This window comes from Python bivittatus, unplaced genomic scaffold, assembly GCF_059951505.1.
Source record: "Python bivittatus isolate LINGU-HERP-01145 unplaced genomic scaffold, Pbiv_v1 ctg000190_np1212, whole genome shotgun sequence".
Taxonomy (NCBI): domain Eukaryota; kingdom Metazoa; phylum Chordata; class Lepidosauria; order Squamata; family Pythonidae; genus Python; species Python bivittatus.
The window spans coordinates 21,713,111-21,728,430 of record NW_028277042.1 but is presented as its reverse complement, the minus strand read 5'-3'; the positions used below and the strand labels follow the sequence as shown (position 1 = coordinate 21,728,430).

The 15,320-nt window shown below is 54.5% G+C and overlaps 2 protein-coding genes across 2 annotated transcripts; both read right to left on the bottom strand.

Moving 5' to 3' along the window:
- Positions 1-813: 813 nt before the first annotated feature.
- Positions 814-6,676, bottom strand: TUBB3 (tubulin beta 3 class III). The gene is made up of 4 exons (XM_088136284.1): positions 6,566-6,676; positions 3,259-3,367; positions 2,561-2,671; positions 814-2,209 (listed from the first exon to the last, which is right to left on the bottom strand). Exons 1-4 carry the CDS (start codon positions 6,620-6,622, stop codon positions 1,134-1,136), a joined length of 1,353 nt encoding a protein of 450 aa, XP_087992410.1. The 5' UTR covers positions 6,623-6,676; the 3' UTR covers positions 814-1,133.
- A 4,254-nt stretch (positions 6,677-10,930) lies between these two features.
- Positions 10,931-11,928, bottom strand: MC1R (melanocortin 1 receptor). Its single transcript, XM_025173773.2, has one exon. The coding sequence runs from the start codon at positions 11,870-11,872 to the stop codon at positions 10,931-10,933; it is 942 nt and encodes a 313-aa protein (XP_025029541.1). The 5' UTR covers positions 11,873-11,928.
- Positions 11,929-15,320: the final 3,392 nt, after the last annotated feature.

The following is a 15,320-nucleotide window of genomic DNA, read 5'->3' as shown; positions in this document are numbered from 1 at the left end:
CTTTTTTGACCCCATTCCAGGGAAACATCCCAGCGCTACAGCCACGGTCCGTCCCTCCTTGGGCCAAACCACGAGGAAGACAGTTGGATGCGGCTATCGGGAAGGGATGGGATGTAAGCCCCACCTGGCCAGAGGGAGGCAGGAGTCTGCTGGGCACTTTGTGCTGGGGCGCTCGCTTGCCCCCACCCTGCTTTCCTAAATAAAGGGCATGGCAGGAAGAAAGACTTGTAACCAGAAGATCATTGATGTTTTCCTGAAACAGACTCGCATAGGCTAAGCTGGAATATGGTTGGCTCCCCTGGGCCTCAGTGTTTTGTTTAAGCACACCCAGATGCGGAAGTGGCAAGGATAGCGATCCTTTTGCCCTACAAGCAGATCACACTCTTTCCATCCAGCAGTGACCACCTGATCCCTTTGGCTTGTCTCCAGAATCAGTCAGGCCGCCCTTCTAGCAAATCTATGCAAGCAGAGGCCACTTTCTTAGCAAGAGCCAGTGATGGGCCTGCAGGGAATGGCCTCAAACAGCTCAGCATCTTCCTGCTGGTGACCCACAACAGGTAAAGAGATTCCCGCTGTCACATTGTGACTGTCTAGATGGCCCCGACCAGCCATTCCTGGGTGTTTCCTCTCAGGAGACAATGCTGGGTTCCTGGAAGCATTCAAGGCATATCTCTAGGAGTCGTATCTTGCCTCCTTAGAGAGACAGATGAGCTCACCCAAATGGGGACCAAAGGAACGGACACCTCATACTTCCATATTTGCTGACCCAGCCACCCAACCCTCTGAATGATAGAAAGCAGACAACCCACAAGCTGGACGGCAATAATTTATTAAGTATTCCAAAACATAAAAATAGACACAGACCAGTAAAGAACAGGGTCCTTGAAATTATCAAAGTGACGAACAGAGGGATTTCCACTAACTCATAAAACTGGAGACTGAGGAGCAGGGAGAAAAGATGGTCAAATACTGAATTTTTAAGTTTTGGAACTCTTGAATCAGAAGCAACTAGAAGCCGGTTGCCTAAAACTCAGCAAATGGGGAACAAAGTTGGCAGATGAAGATGAGCCACAGGATCATGTCAATGCTGGGTTCTTCCCAGGGAGGGCTGAGTGTTGCTCCATCCAGGCCCCTCACTTAGCACCCTGGGCTTCCGACTCTTCCTCATCGTCTTCATACATCTCCCCTTCCTCTTCAGCAGTGGCATCTTGGTACTGCTGGTACTCAGAGACCAGGTCGTTCATGTTGCTCTCGGCCTCTGTGAACTCCATCTCATCCATGCCCTCACCAGTGTACCAGTGAAGGAAGGCCTTGCGCCGGAACATGGCAGTGAACTGCTCTGAGATGCGTTTGAAGAGCTCCTGGATGGCTGTGCTGTTGCCAATGAAGGTAGAGGACATCTTCAGGCCGCGGGGTGGGATGTCACATACTGCCACCTTGACATTGTTGGGAATCCATTCTACAAAGTAGCTACTGTTCTTGCTCTGGATCGCTAGCATCTGCTCATCTACCTCCTTCATGGACATGCGTCCTCTGAAGACTGTGGCCACAGTGAGGTAGCGACCATGGCGGGGATCGCAGGCTGCCATCATGTTCTTGGCATCAAACATCTGTTGTGTGAGCTCAGGCACGGTTAGGGCTCGGTACTGTTGGCTCCCACGGGCCGTGAGGGGAGCAAAGCCAGGCATGAAGAAGTGGAGGCGAGGGAAGGGAACCATGTTGACAGCCAACTTGCGCAGGTCTGCATTGAGCTGTCCCGGGAATCTCAGAGAGGTGGTCACTCCACTCATGGTGGCAGAAACCAGGTGGTTGAGGTCTCCATAGGTTGGAGTGGCCAGCTTGAGGGTCCGGAAGCAGATGTCATAGAGGGCTTCGTTGTCAATACAGTAGGTCTCATCTGTGTTTTCCACCAACTGGTGGATAGACAGGGTGGCATTGTAAGGCTCTACCACGGTGTCAGATACTTTGGGGGAAGGCACCACACTGAAAGTGTTCATGATCCGGTCTGGGTATTCTTCACGGACCTTGCTAATAAGGAGGGTCCCCATGCCCGATCCTGTGCCCCCACCGAGGGAGTGAGTGAGCTGGAAGCCTTGCAGGCAGTCGCAGTTTTCACATTCCTTTCTCACCACATCCAGGACAGAATCCACCAACTCGGCGCCTTCTGTGTAATGCCCCTTAGCCCAGTTGTTCCCAGCACCACTTTGACCTGTGAAGGAAGAGACTTAAATACCCGTTTGCTTGGTAACCAGCCTGCATTATTCCTTGTGTAAAAATATCTGATTCTGCCTCAGAAACCAAGAAGGCACTGAAGAGAACCTAGTCTAAGTGGGAGTTTCTGTGCCTCTCACAGCCTTTGGCCTAGCTGGTTCCCCTTCGGAATCACCAACCCCACCATGGCCTCTCCATTCTTCCTGACCGACAAGTGCAATTCCATCAACCTCCCAGGAACCCGAATGAAACACATCTAAAGAGAAGCTGTGCCATTTCCAGGGGGTAGAACTGGATGCTACATTAGGGAGGGAGATCTGGGCGAGAGGAGCAGAAAGAGGGACAATACCGAAGATGAAGTTGTCTGGTCTGAAGAGGTGTCCAAAAGCGCCTGAGCGAACACTGTCCATGGTGCCAGGTTCCAGGTCCACCAGGATGGCTCTGGGGACATATTTGTGAGCTGGAAGGACAAAGAACATTTTCCTTTGAGTGGACTAACCTAGGAGGCTTATCAACCAAACAGGCACTTGTATTAATTCAACCTGGTTCCTCCCTCCCGTCTTCTTACACCCTCCTGGACTGAGCCTATGAAAGTACAGAGCTTGGTCCCTCAACAACTGCTTTGTGCTACGGGGCAATCCAAGAGTTCCTTTGCCAAGAGTTGCACCAAAAAACCTACACATGAGGGCTCCAAGCCTCTCACGATCCTTACCACTCCTTCATGCTTCCTTCTGGTAGCAGTGCTATGTTGAAAAGATACATGGCCAAATGACCTTCCCTCTTGAGTATGGGGACCCTTGTTCCACATCCTGGCTCTCAGCACCAGCACCTGGAGGATCCCCAAGTGTGGACTAGACAAAAGCTATTGTGAGACCATCTGCGTGTAGGCTTCATTTTCTCCCTGCTAGCATTGAAAGTGCCTATGGCAAGGACCTATATGCCAAATGGGATGATAGCAACAGTCGTCCTGTATAATTTTTCCAAGAAGGGCCCAGGAGGAAGTTCTTGATATCAGAAAACATCGATTAGGCTGGGAGCAGAGCTTACAGGAGGCTTCATTGTAGTACACACTGATCCTTTCCAGCTGCAGATCAGAGTCCCCGACATAGTTCCCACTGGGGTCTATCCCATGCTCATCGCTGATCACCTCCCAGAACTGAGGAAAGAACAAGAGGAAGTTAGAAAAATTTGAGATATGTGATTTTGATGTTTTAAACGGTTGAAAACTGGGATCAGAGCGCAACTAGGACACTTATTCTGCTCAGTTATACTTTGAAAAAACATTCCAAGTTGCTCCTGTTATGTCCTCCTTTTGCCAAGCAACCCAATTTGCAACCTTTCCCCCACAAACCTCCAAAAACTCAAAAGGTTTTGTGCGATCTGCCATTCCTGCTACAGGAGCGATGTGTGCCAGCCCAGGGATCTGACCGTGGTGCTGAAACCCCTCCCACTTACTTGAAGACATTTCTGGCTTCTCTCATACAAGGCGGGGGGCGGGGGGGTGTCACATCACAGCCAACCAGGGAGGGAGCCTTAATTTCTGTGTGGCCTCTGCTAGCCCTCAGCATGCCCTGCAGCCTTCTGCGCTGCTTGGCTGTAAAAAGCACATGACTTCTGGGTATTGGTGCAAATGCACTGGGATCAACAGTCTGAGGTGGACTGCAGCAAGAGCGTCACATATTCCCCAGAGAGCCCTGAAGGGCAACAGCTCATCAGGATCCAGTTTCTAGCACTTGGAACAAAGGCTTGATCGTGTAAACAAGGGCTAGGCAGCATTCCCCCGGTGACAGTCACAGCTTCTCTGGGTGGCATGTCCTGTTAATTTAGGAATCCAGCTCTCTCTCACCGTGGAATTAGGAGGAAGTGGAACTGGAGGAGGCTGCACCACCCTTAAACGGCTTGCGGATCAGGGAAGGCAAAGGCAGGAGGCTGGTCCTCAGCGCCGCCCATCCCCTGCAGATGGAGCTGCGATTCCTAGACAGCCGCTCCTCATTGGCAAGGTCAGGAGTGGAGTGAGCGTCCACACATGACAGGACTGATTCCCTGAACAGATCTGCACTCGAAGGACCATTGCCGGCCATTTGTTTCTAGAAGTGATGAAGAATAATGGGAAATGGAAGATACAGGAAGGGTCTTCCGGGGTTGGTCAAGTGACAGAAACCCTCCCAACTTTCTTTTGTCTTTAATGAGAGACCCCAGAACTTCAGACAGGTTTGGGGACAGGCCTTTTTGTGAGCTGGCCTGCTTGCAGAGAAAAAGCTTATGATCTGGGATGTGGAACCTCCAGCGGCTCACAGGTTGACATATTCCGATGGGATCCCATTCCTCAGCTGGGGCACAAGCAAAGGAGACAGGCGGAGATGATGAGCCAATGGCAGCTTCGTATGCAGCTTCAACCCAGCCCAGTTGGGTGGCCTTCACAGAGTTGTAAGATGTGTTAAAATACAGAGCCAGTCACAGGATAGGAATAAGCAGAAGTAGTTGCCCTTGGGGAAATGGTGGTTCACTTGTCATATTCCACACCAAAACTCCTTTCCTGTGACTGCACTGAGGTGGGAGTCCAGCCATATTAGTTGAAGGTGACCCTCAAAAGTGCCTCTTAAACCTCCTTCCTATGGACTGGGGATGTAGAAAGGCCAGTCTCAGTCCCGCATCGATCTAGTTCTAGTTCTCAGTGAGATTGTTCATCATAATTAGCATATGCATGAGGATGCTCGCCCAGATAGCCCTTGGAAAAAAGACCTGCTCTCCCCCCCTCCCCCAGTGTCACAGGTCATGACAGGCTACCAGCCACCCTGGTGCATCTCATGGGGGAAGGGGGTACTAAGCCATTTAAACAGCGTTGTTCAACATTTCCATGTATTTTGTTTGCAGTGAAGCTTAATTCAGAATTAGGTAAGATCTCAGACTGAAGATTCTGGTATTTCATGAGATGCTTCTCTTTCACTGAAGTTGGTGAATAATAATAATAATAATAATAATAATAATAATAATAATAATTCTTTTAAAACGTTTCTTTGTCCTGGAGCACCTCCTGGACCTTGAGATTTTCTTGCTGCAGAGGTGGGGCAAAGCCGCCCATATCTCAGTGGGCCAGACTGGAAGACTGCGAGCTGCTTTGTCACAAACTAAAGCAAGGGGTGGGGGTGGGGGTGGGGGGTGGGGAAAGGAAAGGAAAGGAAAGATGGCTCATTATTCACCAGAGGCTCCTGGGCTGGTTGGGGACTGCCACCCCCTGCCAGTATAAAGGGAGGCTCTCTTTCCCCTGAAGGGGGTGGGTGGGAGGGCCCCCAGGCTCAGCTGCAGAAGTGCTCCAGAGGCTGATTTGATTTCAGTCTGCTGTGCTCCTCCACCCACGGGGATAGACAGAGCCTTAAGTGGCGAGGTCTCACTGCAGGGAGTTGGCCTTTTTATTCAAAGCAGGGACACATGTCTGGGGGGGGGGTGGAGAAGGAGACTGGAGGGATGATTAGCCAGCTTTGTGGCACTGAGTCATGGCAGCTGGTGTCTCACCCCTTTGAGAAGCCCTCAGCTTCTCTGCCTTCTCTCGGCAGACCCCTCCCTGTCTCTGCCCAGAGAAAACTCCCCGTTTTCCCAGGACACAGCCCTTGCCACGGGCAGCTGGCACAAGAGGGATCTGTTCGGGCAGCACCGGTCCTTTCAGACAGTGGGTTCTCGTTGGTCCCCACCGAGATCTTTGTCTGCGGCCCGGACACCCCTTGCCCTGGTGTCCCGGGAGTGAAAAGATGCTTTGTCGGAGGACGAGTCCCCTGCCTTCGCACAGTGCTGCCTGCCAAGGTGGAAAAGTCCATAACGACCCTCCTTCTTCCCTTTCCAGTTCGCAAAGTAGTCGAACACCGCCTTCGTTCCAGGTTAAGAAAAGAAAGGGAGACGCCCCTCCTCGGAAGAGGAGAGGGGCGAGAGAAAGGGAAGGGTCGCGAGAAAATTGCGGGGAGGAGGGAGCCGACAGGCCAAGATACCCCTCAGCTTCTGGCCTCGCCAAGGTCAAGGCTGCCTGGCACGCGGACCGGGTCGGGTCTTTGTTCTTGAGATTCGGGTGTCCTCCGGCTGCCGAGATGTGACGGCGGCAGCACGGGAGCGAGACCACTCCCCGCTTTGTCTTTGAGAGGCGGCGGGGGAGGGGGAGTCCCGCTTCGGCCCCCTTCAGCCCACGCCCTTCCCCCGGGCATAGCCCGCAGGAACCCGGCCACAACCAGCCCCGCCTTGCCAAGCCGAAGGACCCCCGCCCCGTCCCCGCGCACAAACGGGTCCAGGCCAGAGAGCGGTGCGGACGGAACCCCGCGCGCCCGAGCCGCCTGCCTCGGGGACGGCTCCCCGGCTCCAGCCCGTTTACCTTGGCTCCGATCTGGTTGCCGCACTGGCCCGCCTGGATGTGCACGATCTCTCTCATGCTGCACCGGCGGCGGGGCGGCTGCGGCGGCTGCGGCGGCTGCGGCGGGCTGGAGGGCGGGCGGGCGGGCGGGCAGCGGCAGGAGCGGTGGGCGCGGAGCGATTGGAGGAGGCGGCCGGGCTCTGCCGACGGGTTTTATCGGGGGCGCCTGCTGCACCCGGGCTGGGCGCTGACGTCACCGCGGGAGGCTCGGCCAATCCGGAGGCGCCGCTGCAAAATACTGCACCGGCCCGCAGCATCAGGACCAGCCGCGCTTGCACGAGGCAAGGAGGCGGCGCTGCGCTTGCCCCCCCGGGATGCGGGCGCTTTGCCTCCTCACGGAGCGACGCCTCGCGCCGGGGTCTGCCGGAGAAGAAGAGAGCGCTCCCGAGCGTGTGCGGAGGGCTTCCTCCTTAAGACGCAGTCCCTCCCGCACGCGCCCCCCCGGGCGCGGAGCTGCAGCTCCAGAGAAGGAGCCGGGACCGCAGCCCGACTTTGGTCCTGTTCGCCGTTTCCATCCCCTTGGTCGGGGAGGGTCCCTTTGTTTGTTTTCAGTTCGCTTTTATTATGCCTTGTTTGTGGACGACAGCGGCGCCGAAAGGCTGCCCAGCGGCGTGACTCCGTCCCGGCCGAAGGCTCGCCCCCGGAGCTGCTCTTGGCGGCCGACGAATCCGCAGCCCCGCGGCCCTGGGGGGCGTCGGCCGCCGGGCCGGCGCGCGCAGAGAGGAGGGGGCGACTCGGGGCTCTGTCCCGGGAGCAGCAGCCTTAAAAGGAGGGGGAGGGGCTGGGCGCCGGGGGCAAGTCCGGAGAGGCGGGGGACAAAGCCCTGCTTGGCTGCAATGGGGGGGGGGGCGGCAGGAGAAACGAGCTGCCGCAGCCCGGCTTGGGCGGCTCCCTTCCCCTTCCGCGCCTTTGTTCAGGCGCCGGCGTCCCAAAGAAGCCGGGCCACAAAGCGAGCCCCCGCCCCGCCGTTCCGGGTAGGAGAGGGAGGGGCCACGCCCCCCGCTTTGTGCCGGCGGCCCCTGCGGAGGGAAACAAAGGCTCGCGTGCCGGCCTGACCTCTGCCCTTTGCGCAGAAGGCTTTGGGGCTGGGCCGGAGGGGCGAAGCCGGAAAGCTAGAGCTGCCGCGGCCCCCGCACAGCCGGGGACGCAGCGGAACCGCGTCGCTGCCCCCGCCCGATCCGCGAGGGCTGGCGGAGCCTCCTGTCCCCTCCGCCGCACCGGCAGCCTCGGCGGATGCTCGCTGGCTCGCGCGCGCGCGCGCGCCTGCCGACGAGCGCAAGTCTGAGCACGAAGGCTCCGGCGAGGCCGGGCTGCCCGCGCGCCCGCCTCCCGCGCCTTCTCGCCGGCAGGCCCGCCGTCGAGTGCCAGGTCGGGGGGAGCTCCGGGCTGCCCCCTTCGGCGTCCGCATTGGCTTTGGAGGTGGGAGACGGCCGCGAAGGCAGCCGAGGCAGCCGCGGCCCCGGGACCTGCCTGCGATCCAGCCTGGCCGCCCCACCCGGACAAATCGCCTCTCCCCTTCCTATGTACCTCGCCTGCCCTCCCACTAGCTTCCCGCTTGGAAGGGGGGAAGGGAAGATCAGAAGGCGGTCGGCCTGCGGGGAGGGGAAGGCAGGCAGGGAAGCAAGGGAGTGCTAGAACAAGGAGGAGCAGGGGAGCAGCACGCCCCCTTTGGCATCAGAAGGCCATGAACAGGGGTGCCCATGGGGTATGGTCCGAAAGTCAAGATGGCAGCCCCGACGGAGCGATTGCAGCCCTGCCCTTGCCAGTGCGTGGCCACCATCTTGACTTCTGAGCACAAGCCTTTCTCCAGCCCAGGTAACCAAGCAGCCCCTTAGTCATGGATCTCAGCTCTTCCCGCTCTGTAGAACTTACCCAGCAGCCCAGCCATATCGGGGCCTTCTCGCAGCCGGGGACATCCGAGGGACTGGCCAAATACAGTCAGAAAAGGCGTTTGGGCTCATCCTGAGGAGCTGCTGAATTCCCACCATGTGGGTGCAGCCACTGCTCCGGGGCAGCCCCTGCAGGCAGAGCTGCGGAGGGGAAGAGCCACGGGCCCTGGGGGGAGAGAGGGCCTCCAGAGGGCCTGGCCTCCCCTTAGGCCTGCCGTCTGAAGCCAATGGTCTCCTGCTCCCTCAGTCCTGTCACCTCCAGGAACTGAACCCCAACCAATCCGGAGGCTGCCAGCTGAGGAGTCTCCCAGAAGGAGCCAAGAGGGCCCAGAGGGAGCGGGTGCAACGCAGGCAGGAAGACACACAAAGCTGCTCGCCTGGCGATGCTCCAGAGGACGATTCCTCCAGGGCCGCGGCAGGGATGCTCACGTCCCAGCCAGGATGGGTTCCTAGCTTTAGTGGGAGGGGAGGCGGGGGGCACCTCTGCCACTGGGCTCGCGAGCTCAGAGCAGCACCAGCCTTTTGCACAGCGGGATGAAAGAAGGTCCTCTTCGCGCAGCAGAGGGTGCCAGGCTTTCAGGGTCTGGCCAAGAGGAGGGTCTCCGGAGCACTAGGCAAGACCGAACTCTCTGCCCAAGAGTGTGCGTGGCTGGTGTCGGCAGCCGTGACGAGCAGGCCCAAGGATGGCGCTTGCAGGCTTCACCCAGAGCTGCTGCCCAGAAGATCCTTTGTAACATGCTGCAGAGGATTCCCTGCTGAGGAGCATCTGTTTTGACGAAACTTTCTACTCTAAAGGCTCAGGTGGGCCCCAAGGAAAGAGGGAGACCCCCCCCCGACGCTGCAGCCAGACTGGGGAGTGCTCTGAAAGGGTGCTGAGAGGCACTTCTGTGGCCGAACCTGGACCCCAAGGCCCTGGTCAGGTGAGCCTCCCTGCCTTTTAACAACTGAAAGCCCTTTTATCTCCCATTTACAGAGGAACAACCTGCAAGAATGATATCTCAGGCAAGAGAAATGAAACCCTGGTGGAATGTAGAAGATGGGCCTCAATTATCCTGCCCACCCAAACCAACACCCTTGATTCCTCCCCAGAGTCGGGGCTGAAATCCATCCTCTTTGGATCTCATCTTCCTGTCACCAGCCATCCTGGGACTCAGGCCATCCATGCGCGCGCAAGCAGGCAGGCAGGCAGACAGGCGAGCCTGCGTCTTCTCCTTCCACACCTTGGAAAGCAGCCTGCTTGTTCCCTTCAGAAAACGGGACTCCCTGTTTCAATTTGCCCATCAAGCTATCTTCTTGAGTGGATTCACATCTGCAAGACTAGCCTTGTCAATGATCAAAGTAGGGTTTTAAGTATGCCCTTGGGAAACATGCCGAAAAAGATGCCTTGCAAGGAGTCTATACTAAAAGCAGTCCAGCAGACAGAAATACACTAATATTGCAAAGAGTGCTGCAGATCGGAGGCCCCGGTTCTTACTTCGAGCCCAAAATCTCGTGGCTGATTTGTTATGCTCCATTGGCATTTCCCTCTGTATGCCCTCCCCCAATGGCCTTCATGTTATTCAGATACCTTTCACCTTTAAACAGTGGGTGACTATTTGCTTGGGAAAATTAAGTGAACTTTGCAGGCATAGCTGATGATGATGGAGAGAGGAACTTGCGAAATTTAAAGGAAGTAAGCACACTGATCTGCCAAAAAACATCCTGGGCCACCTGAAATTCAAGCATTAGTTTTAGTAAAAAGCAACAGCCATCCTGTACAGAAAGGTATTTGCATTCAAACTGCCAGCATAAAGTATACATCCTGCCCAAGCGAAAAGTGGAACTGAGCTGGGTAATTCCTTATTCTCTGAGTTCCTCTCGTGTAGCCTCTCACAGAATAACACTTGAACACTCCCATCTGCCAGAAGAAGAGAGACAATCAGTGAATCCGGCTCTCCAGCAAAAGATATCTCTGGTCCCAGGTGAGAAATGCCCTGGGCTGCATTCGCTGGGATCCCCCTCCCTCTGTGCCACCACTTTTAAAGCAGGATTTGACCTGTTTGGGAGGGAGGGGCTGGACCTTTGCTGTCTGCCAGCTGGGACTAAACAGAGCCTGTGGGAGCCAAAGACAGCGTTTGCTGGGAACAACAGGAGGCAGCGGATGAAAGAAGGCATGGATCGTGCCAGATTCCAGCAGTGGCGATTGGTTTTATCTCCAGCTGGTGGGCATCCAATGAGCGCCCAGCTGGCTAGGAGAGCCAGAGCGGCAGGATGTCGAGCTCTTCCAAGGACAGTCAGAAATCAAAAGTGCAGCTATTTCCTGTGCTGCGTCACTCCAAATGGTCATCTGCTGGCCCTTCCCGGTGCACCCGGACAGCAAGGCAGCCACCCTGTTTGGGGTGAAGTGACCACCTTAGGTTTGCACCATGTCCTAAGGGACCCAGCCTCTCCGCCTCTGTCACCAGAAACACAGGACCACCTCCTTCAGCGTCCTCCTGAGCTCTTGGCTTCGGAAAGCGTAAATTATGGGATCCACCACTGAATTGCAGATGATGAGGATGAGGTAGAGGCTGAAGTAACGGAAGTAGCACTTGCAGGCAGGGCAGTTGGGGCAGATGAGGATAAGGAGGAGGTGGAGAAAGAAGGGTCCCCAACAGATCAAGAAGACTCCCAGCAAGATGGTGAGGGTAACGGCCCCTTTCATGCTGGTAGACTGGGGAGCCTGCTGTTTGCTATACATGGTAGAGATCTGCCTGGCGTGCTGGTGTGCCAGGGTGAACATGTGGATGTAGAGCCCTGCAATCAGGGTCAGCACGGAGAGGAAGAAAACCACCAGACACATGATGACGGCAGTGCTGTCGTAGACAATGAAGAGGACGCTGGAGATGCTGCTGATCAGCCAGACAGCCACGATGAGGATCACGGCCCGTTGGATGGTCATGATGCTGTGATACCGCAAGGCATAGAAGATGGTGATGTAGCGGTCCATGGCGATGACACCCAGGAAAGAGAGCGAAGACATCAAGGAGCTGCAGATCAACATGTCCATGACGTTGTCTACCTGTCTGACTATCGTGGGCTCTATGATCAGCACCCCGTGTTCTATGAGAAGCATGAAGAGGGTCTCCACCAGGTTGCTGACGCTCACCAGCATGTCTGAAACAGCCAGGCAGCAGATGAAGTAATACATGGGTGAATGGAGGTTCCGGTTTTTGACAATGGCAGCCACCACCAGCAAGTTCTCCACAAAACTCATCACCCCCAGAGTCAAGAAGAGTTCACTAGGGATTACCACTTGCTGGTCACTTGCACAGAATGTCTCATTGGTCCAGTTGGCAGGAAGATCAGTGGTGCTATTGGAGAAGTCCAAATACAGCCTCGGTGCTGATGACTTAGGCATCTCAAACACTTTGTGGCGCTGCTAGTGAGAAATAAGAGGGGGGGACACAGATTTTGGAAGAGCGTTTCTTCTGAAGTGATTTTAGATGAATGCAGGTATTTTTAGCCTGTCCCAAACACTCACCTGTAGGCTACAGGTTCCTCTGTCAGCACTTTTCCTCCCAGAAAATCCCAGATGGTGAGATCACATGCTCCCCAACAAAGGGTCCGGGAGAGCAAAGCGAGCAGCGCAGACACAAGCTTCCACAAGGACTTCTTTGGTCGCAATACCGTTCCAAGGATCCTAAAGTGGTGGCTTCTTGGCCTTTCTTCCCCTGTCATTGGTTTCTGCAGGTCTCCTTTGTTCTTCAGCCTATGCGGCTAAGGAGAGCGATCCCCCAGCATCTTCCTTGGGAAGTGGTGTGTCCATGTCAAAGTTCTGCTTGGCTTCCTTCCTAATGTTATAATTGCTGAATTTGTCTCTGCCTCCAAAATAGATTAGCAAAAATTTACAGCAAAGAAAGAACTCTTTCTTTTCCCTTTTTTAAAGGGATAGATGCAGCTCCTCCTTTTGCAGGGGGGCAGAGGGTGATGCACATGATGATAAGTCAGGCGGCGAGCACTTTGAAAGGCAGGGAGATGTTATGAAACAGTCCTTAAAGTCAGGATGCGTTTTGCCTCTGTAAATACACTGACAGTGGGATGGCCTTTCCCGAAGATGAAGTGCTACAAAACCAGAAACAGGAATGGATTATCATCACCTGGGCTCCCAAGGTGGAGTGGTGGAATGTGGGCCACGGGTGGCAGCAGAGAGAGTGCTGGGCCACGCTGCTGCTGAGCCAGGTTGTCGCAAGGACAGCGTCAACCATATCTGATATGCCGTTCTTTTAAGTACCCTTTCCTATATTTCTTTCAGCATGGTTCCTGTTATGTTCAGAGTAGCCTTAAGTAACAAACTGGGCCTATCTACAGGAGACCTGTATTAGCTGGTTCAGCATTTGCCACTGAATCACTTCTTGAGTTATCTACACACACCCCATATATTGATAGGATGCCTTCTTTTAGCCTTCAGCACGGCCAGTTTTCTGACCCCCCCCCCTTTTTTTTTAACTGGGTGGTGGTAAAAGGTCTCTGCCATGAGGAATTTGAAAGAATCATCATCTACTTCTGAGTCTGTTTCTTTATTATTATGGCATGTTATTCGATTAGTAGTCAAATTCTTCTGAGATTGGATCTGTAGGGGCATATCAAGGGATAATTTTTCTGCCTGTCCAGATGTACAAATGCCCCGTAATCTCTAGATCATGCTAACTGATGTGGAGGCACCCAGGGCAAAGCAGCCAAACTGCCACCTTTGTTGGAACCCCGGAGTGATCACTTATGATGGAGAAGGAAACCAAGGAAGGTGGTCGCTGCACCTGACCGTTGCCATCAAGGTGAGCCAGGTGGATCAGTCACGGCCTACGTCTACCGTGCACCCTTGATCTTAGCCAAAAGGCTGAGAAGCAATTTATATTTGGATATATTTTATGTCTACATTTTAGTTTGATTAATAATTACAGGTTTATGTATTTTATTGTGGTGTTCTCTGGCCTAAAGGTCGTAATAAAGGTTTTGATTTGATTTTGCTGTACGTGCCTTTGGTCTAGGGTAGAGATCAGTCAATAGGCGTCTCTTATAGACACATTCAGTGGCGGGGAATCGCAGACAGCCCCCGCAGCCCCCTCCTCTACAGAAAGGGTCAAAGAGCAAGCGATGGGTAGGACTGAGACTCAGCAAAGCCGCTGGTCAGTTAGAGGCCAGCATACACCAGCTAAGGGACGAGGTCAGCAGGGGATACCTTTGTAAGTCAGGAAGCAGGTCTGCTGGCTGCTGGGCAGCACCTCCCTCCGCAAAACCAACTCCCGAACTCTTAAGCATTTGGATTAGTGTGCTTCACCCCTCAGTTCCTATCAAGCACACTTTCTGCAGAGATCTTTGACTGATTTGTCCAGAGAGATGCCTTTGGTGAGGGCAACCGAGTGCAGGCAGCCATGGTTGCCCACTGGTGGGAGCGGAGGGGAGCCAGAGCAATGGAAGACCACCCTCTTTACCAAGACCAGGGAAACGGGCAGTCCGGTTATCTTTCAAGTCTCACAGCGTCTTCCTTAACCTGGAAGCTACACATGCATGAAAAACACATCACCGGACAAGGGCTCTGTACAGGATAGACTTTAGGAACTGGAACATTGAGGAGAGATTTGTCGATGAACCAAAGAATGCACCAAGTGGGAAGAAACGGTTAACGGTCCTTGCGTTTACCAATATACAACAGGCTGAGCCAGCGTAATGCGATGGAGAAGCAGGTTAATCCTCTTCAGTTCCTCCAGGAAAAGAGTTCCCCTTGGCCTGAACACAGCAACGGGCAGTCGGCCCTTGAAAGGTGAGGCACCAAAGGACCCCTCTGAATCTCCTGTCAAGCAGAAGCTCAGCAACAAAGCTGAAGTTGTGATTTGGCTCCCAGCAAAACCAGAGGCCTCATCACTCCGTGGGATGTTTATTTCTCTGGCTCTGCCACTCGGAATGCATGAGCCTCTGGCTGAGCGGGCATGACGTGGCTATCAGGAGGGGCAGGCAATTTCAGAGGGCTTTGGGGCTTGTGGGCTGAGCGTGACCCGGGAGTTCCAAGCACCGGAAACAGGCACGTGCCCAGCTCAGTAACAGTGGCAGCCTTCTTATGCTGGTGCCCTTCCCGAACTTTGCAGTCTGCCTTGGTTACCCTGTTTATAAACAACTTTGCAGATGAGTGTGTGTGTGTGTGTGTGTGTGAAGAAGGATGGAAAGACTTCTGCACAGGTAATGGGGGCCATACTGGAGGTTGTATAGATATCAAGCATCCCAAAAGAAGGTGGGCTCTTCCACAGACACCCCCTGCCCCAGTGCAGAACAGCAACATGCCAAAGTCAGCCCAGGAGTCCGGCACCATTTCTCCCTCCCACAAAAGGTCTCTACAAAATATCAAGACTGAAAGGCCCAACCATAGTTATATCAAGAGTTCTTTTTTTTAAATATTTTCCTAACAAAGTCTAACTTTTTAGTCAAGTAAAAGTTTTTTTTTTAAATTAAAAAGTGGTAAGGTATAATGACTACAGCCCAGAAGACCTAAAATGTTGCTGGTGGCATGGAAACTTGGGCAGGAGGGGGGATGGGGGGATGTCTTGTAATGGAGGCAGAAGAGGACGTTAACATCCATCTCAGGAGTGTTGCTCTTTCCTGCCTCGGAGCCAGGAAACTGCAAGGAGAGTCCCAGCTCTATCGAGGAGGGCTTTGAGAGGAAATGGGGCAGAAGGACTTCAGAGAGAGAGGTCGTGCCACTTTGCTCATGGCCCCTCGAAGCAGGCCAGTTTGAGAGCCTCCGTCATTCCCGCCTCTGGTGGAGGGTCTGCTTTGGGGCAGGAAGCTGACTCCGACCCTCACAGCCTTCGCCACCA

Excerpts from the sequence above, each read along its gene's own strand:
- TUBB3 (XM_088136284.1), bottom strand. The coding sequence starts at position 6,622 with ATGAGAGAGATCGTGCACATCCAGGCGGGCCAGTGCGGCAACCAGATC. Across the intron at positions 3,368-6,565 it reads GCAACCAGATCGGAGCCAAG|TTCTGGGAGGTGATCAGCGA; the intron begins GTAAACGGGCTG and ends TTCTTTCCTCAG. Across the intron at positions 2,672-3,258 it reads GTACTACAATGAAGCCTCCT|CTCACAAATATGTCCCCAGA; the intron begins GTAAGCTCTGCT and ends TTGTCCTTCCAG.
- MC1R (XM_025173773.2), bottom strand. The coding sequence starts at position 11,872 with ATGCCTAAGTCATCAGCACCGAGGCTGTATTTGGACTTCTCCAATAGC.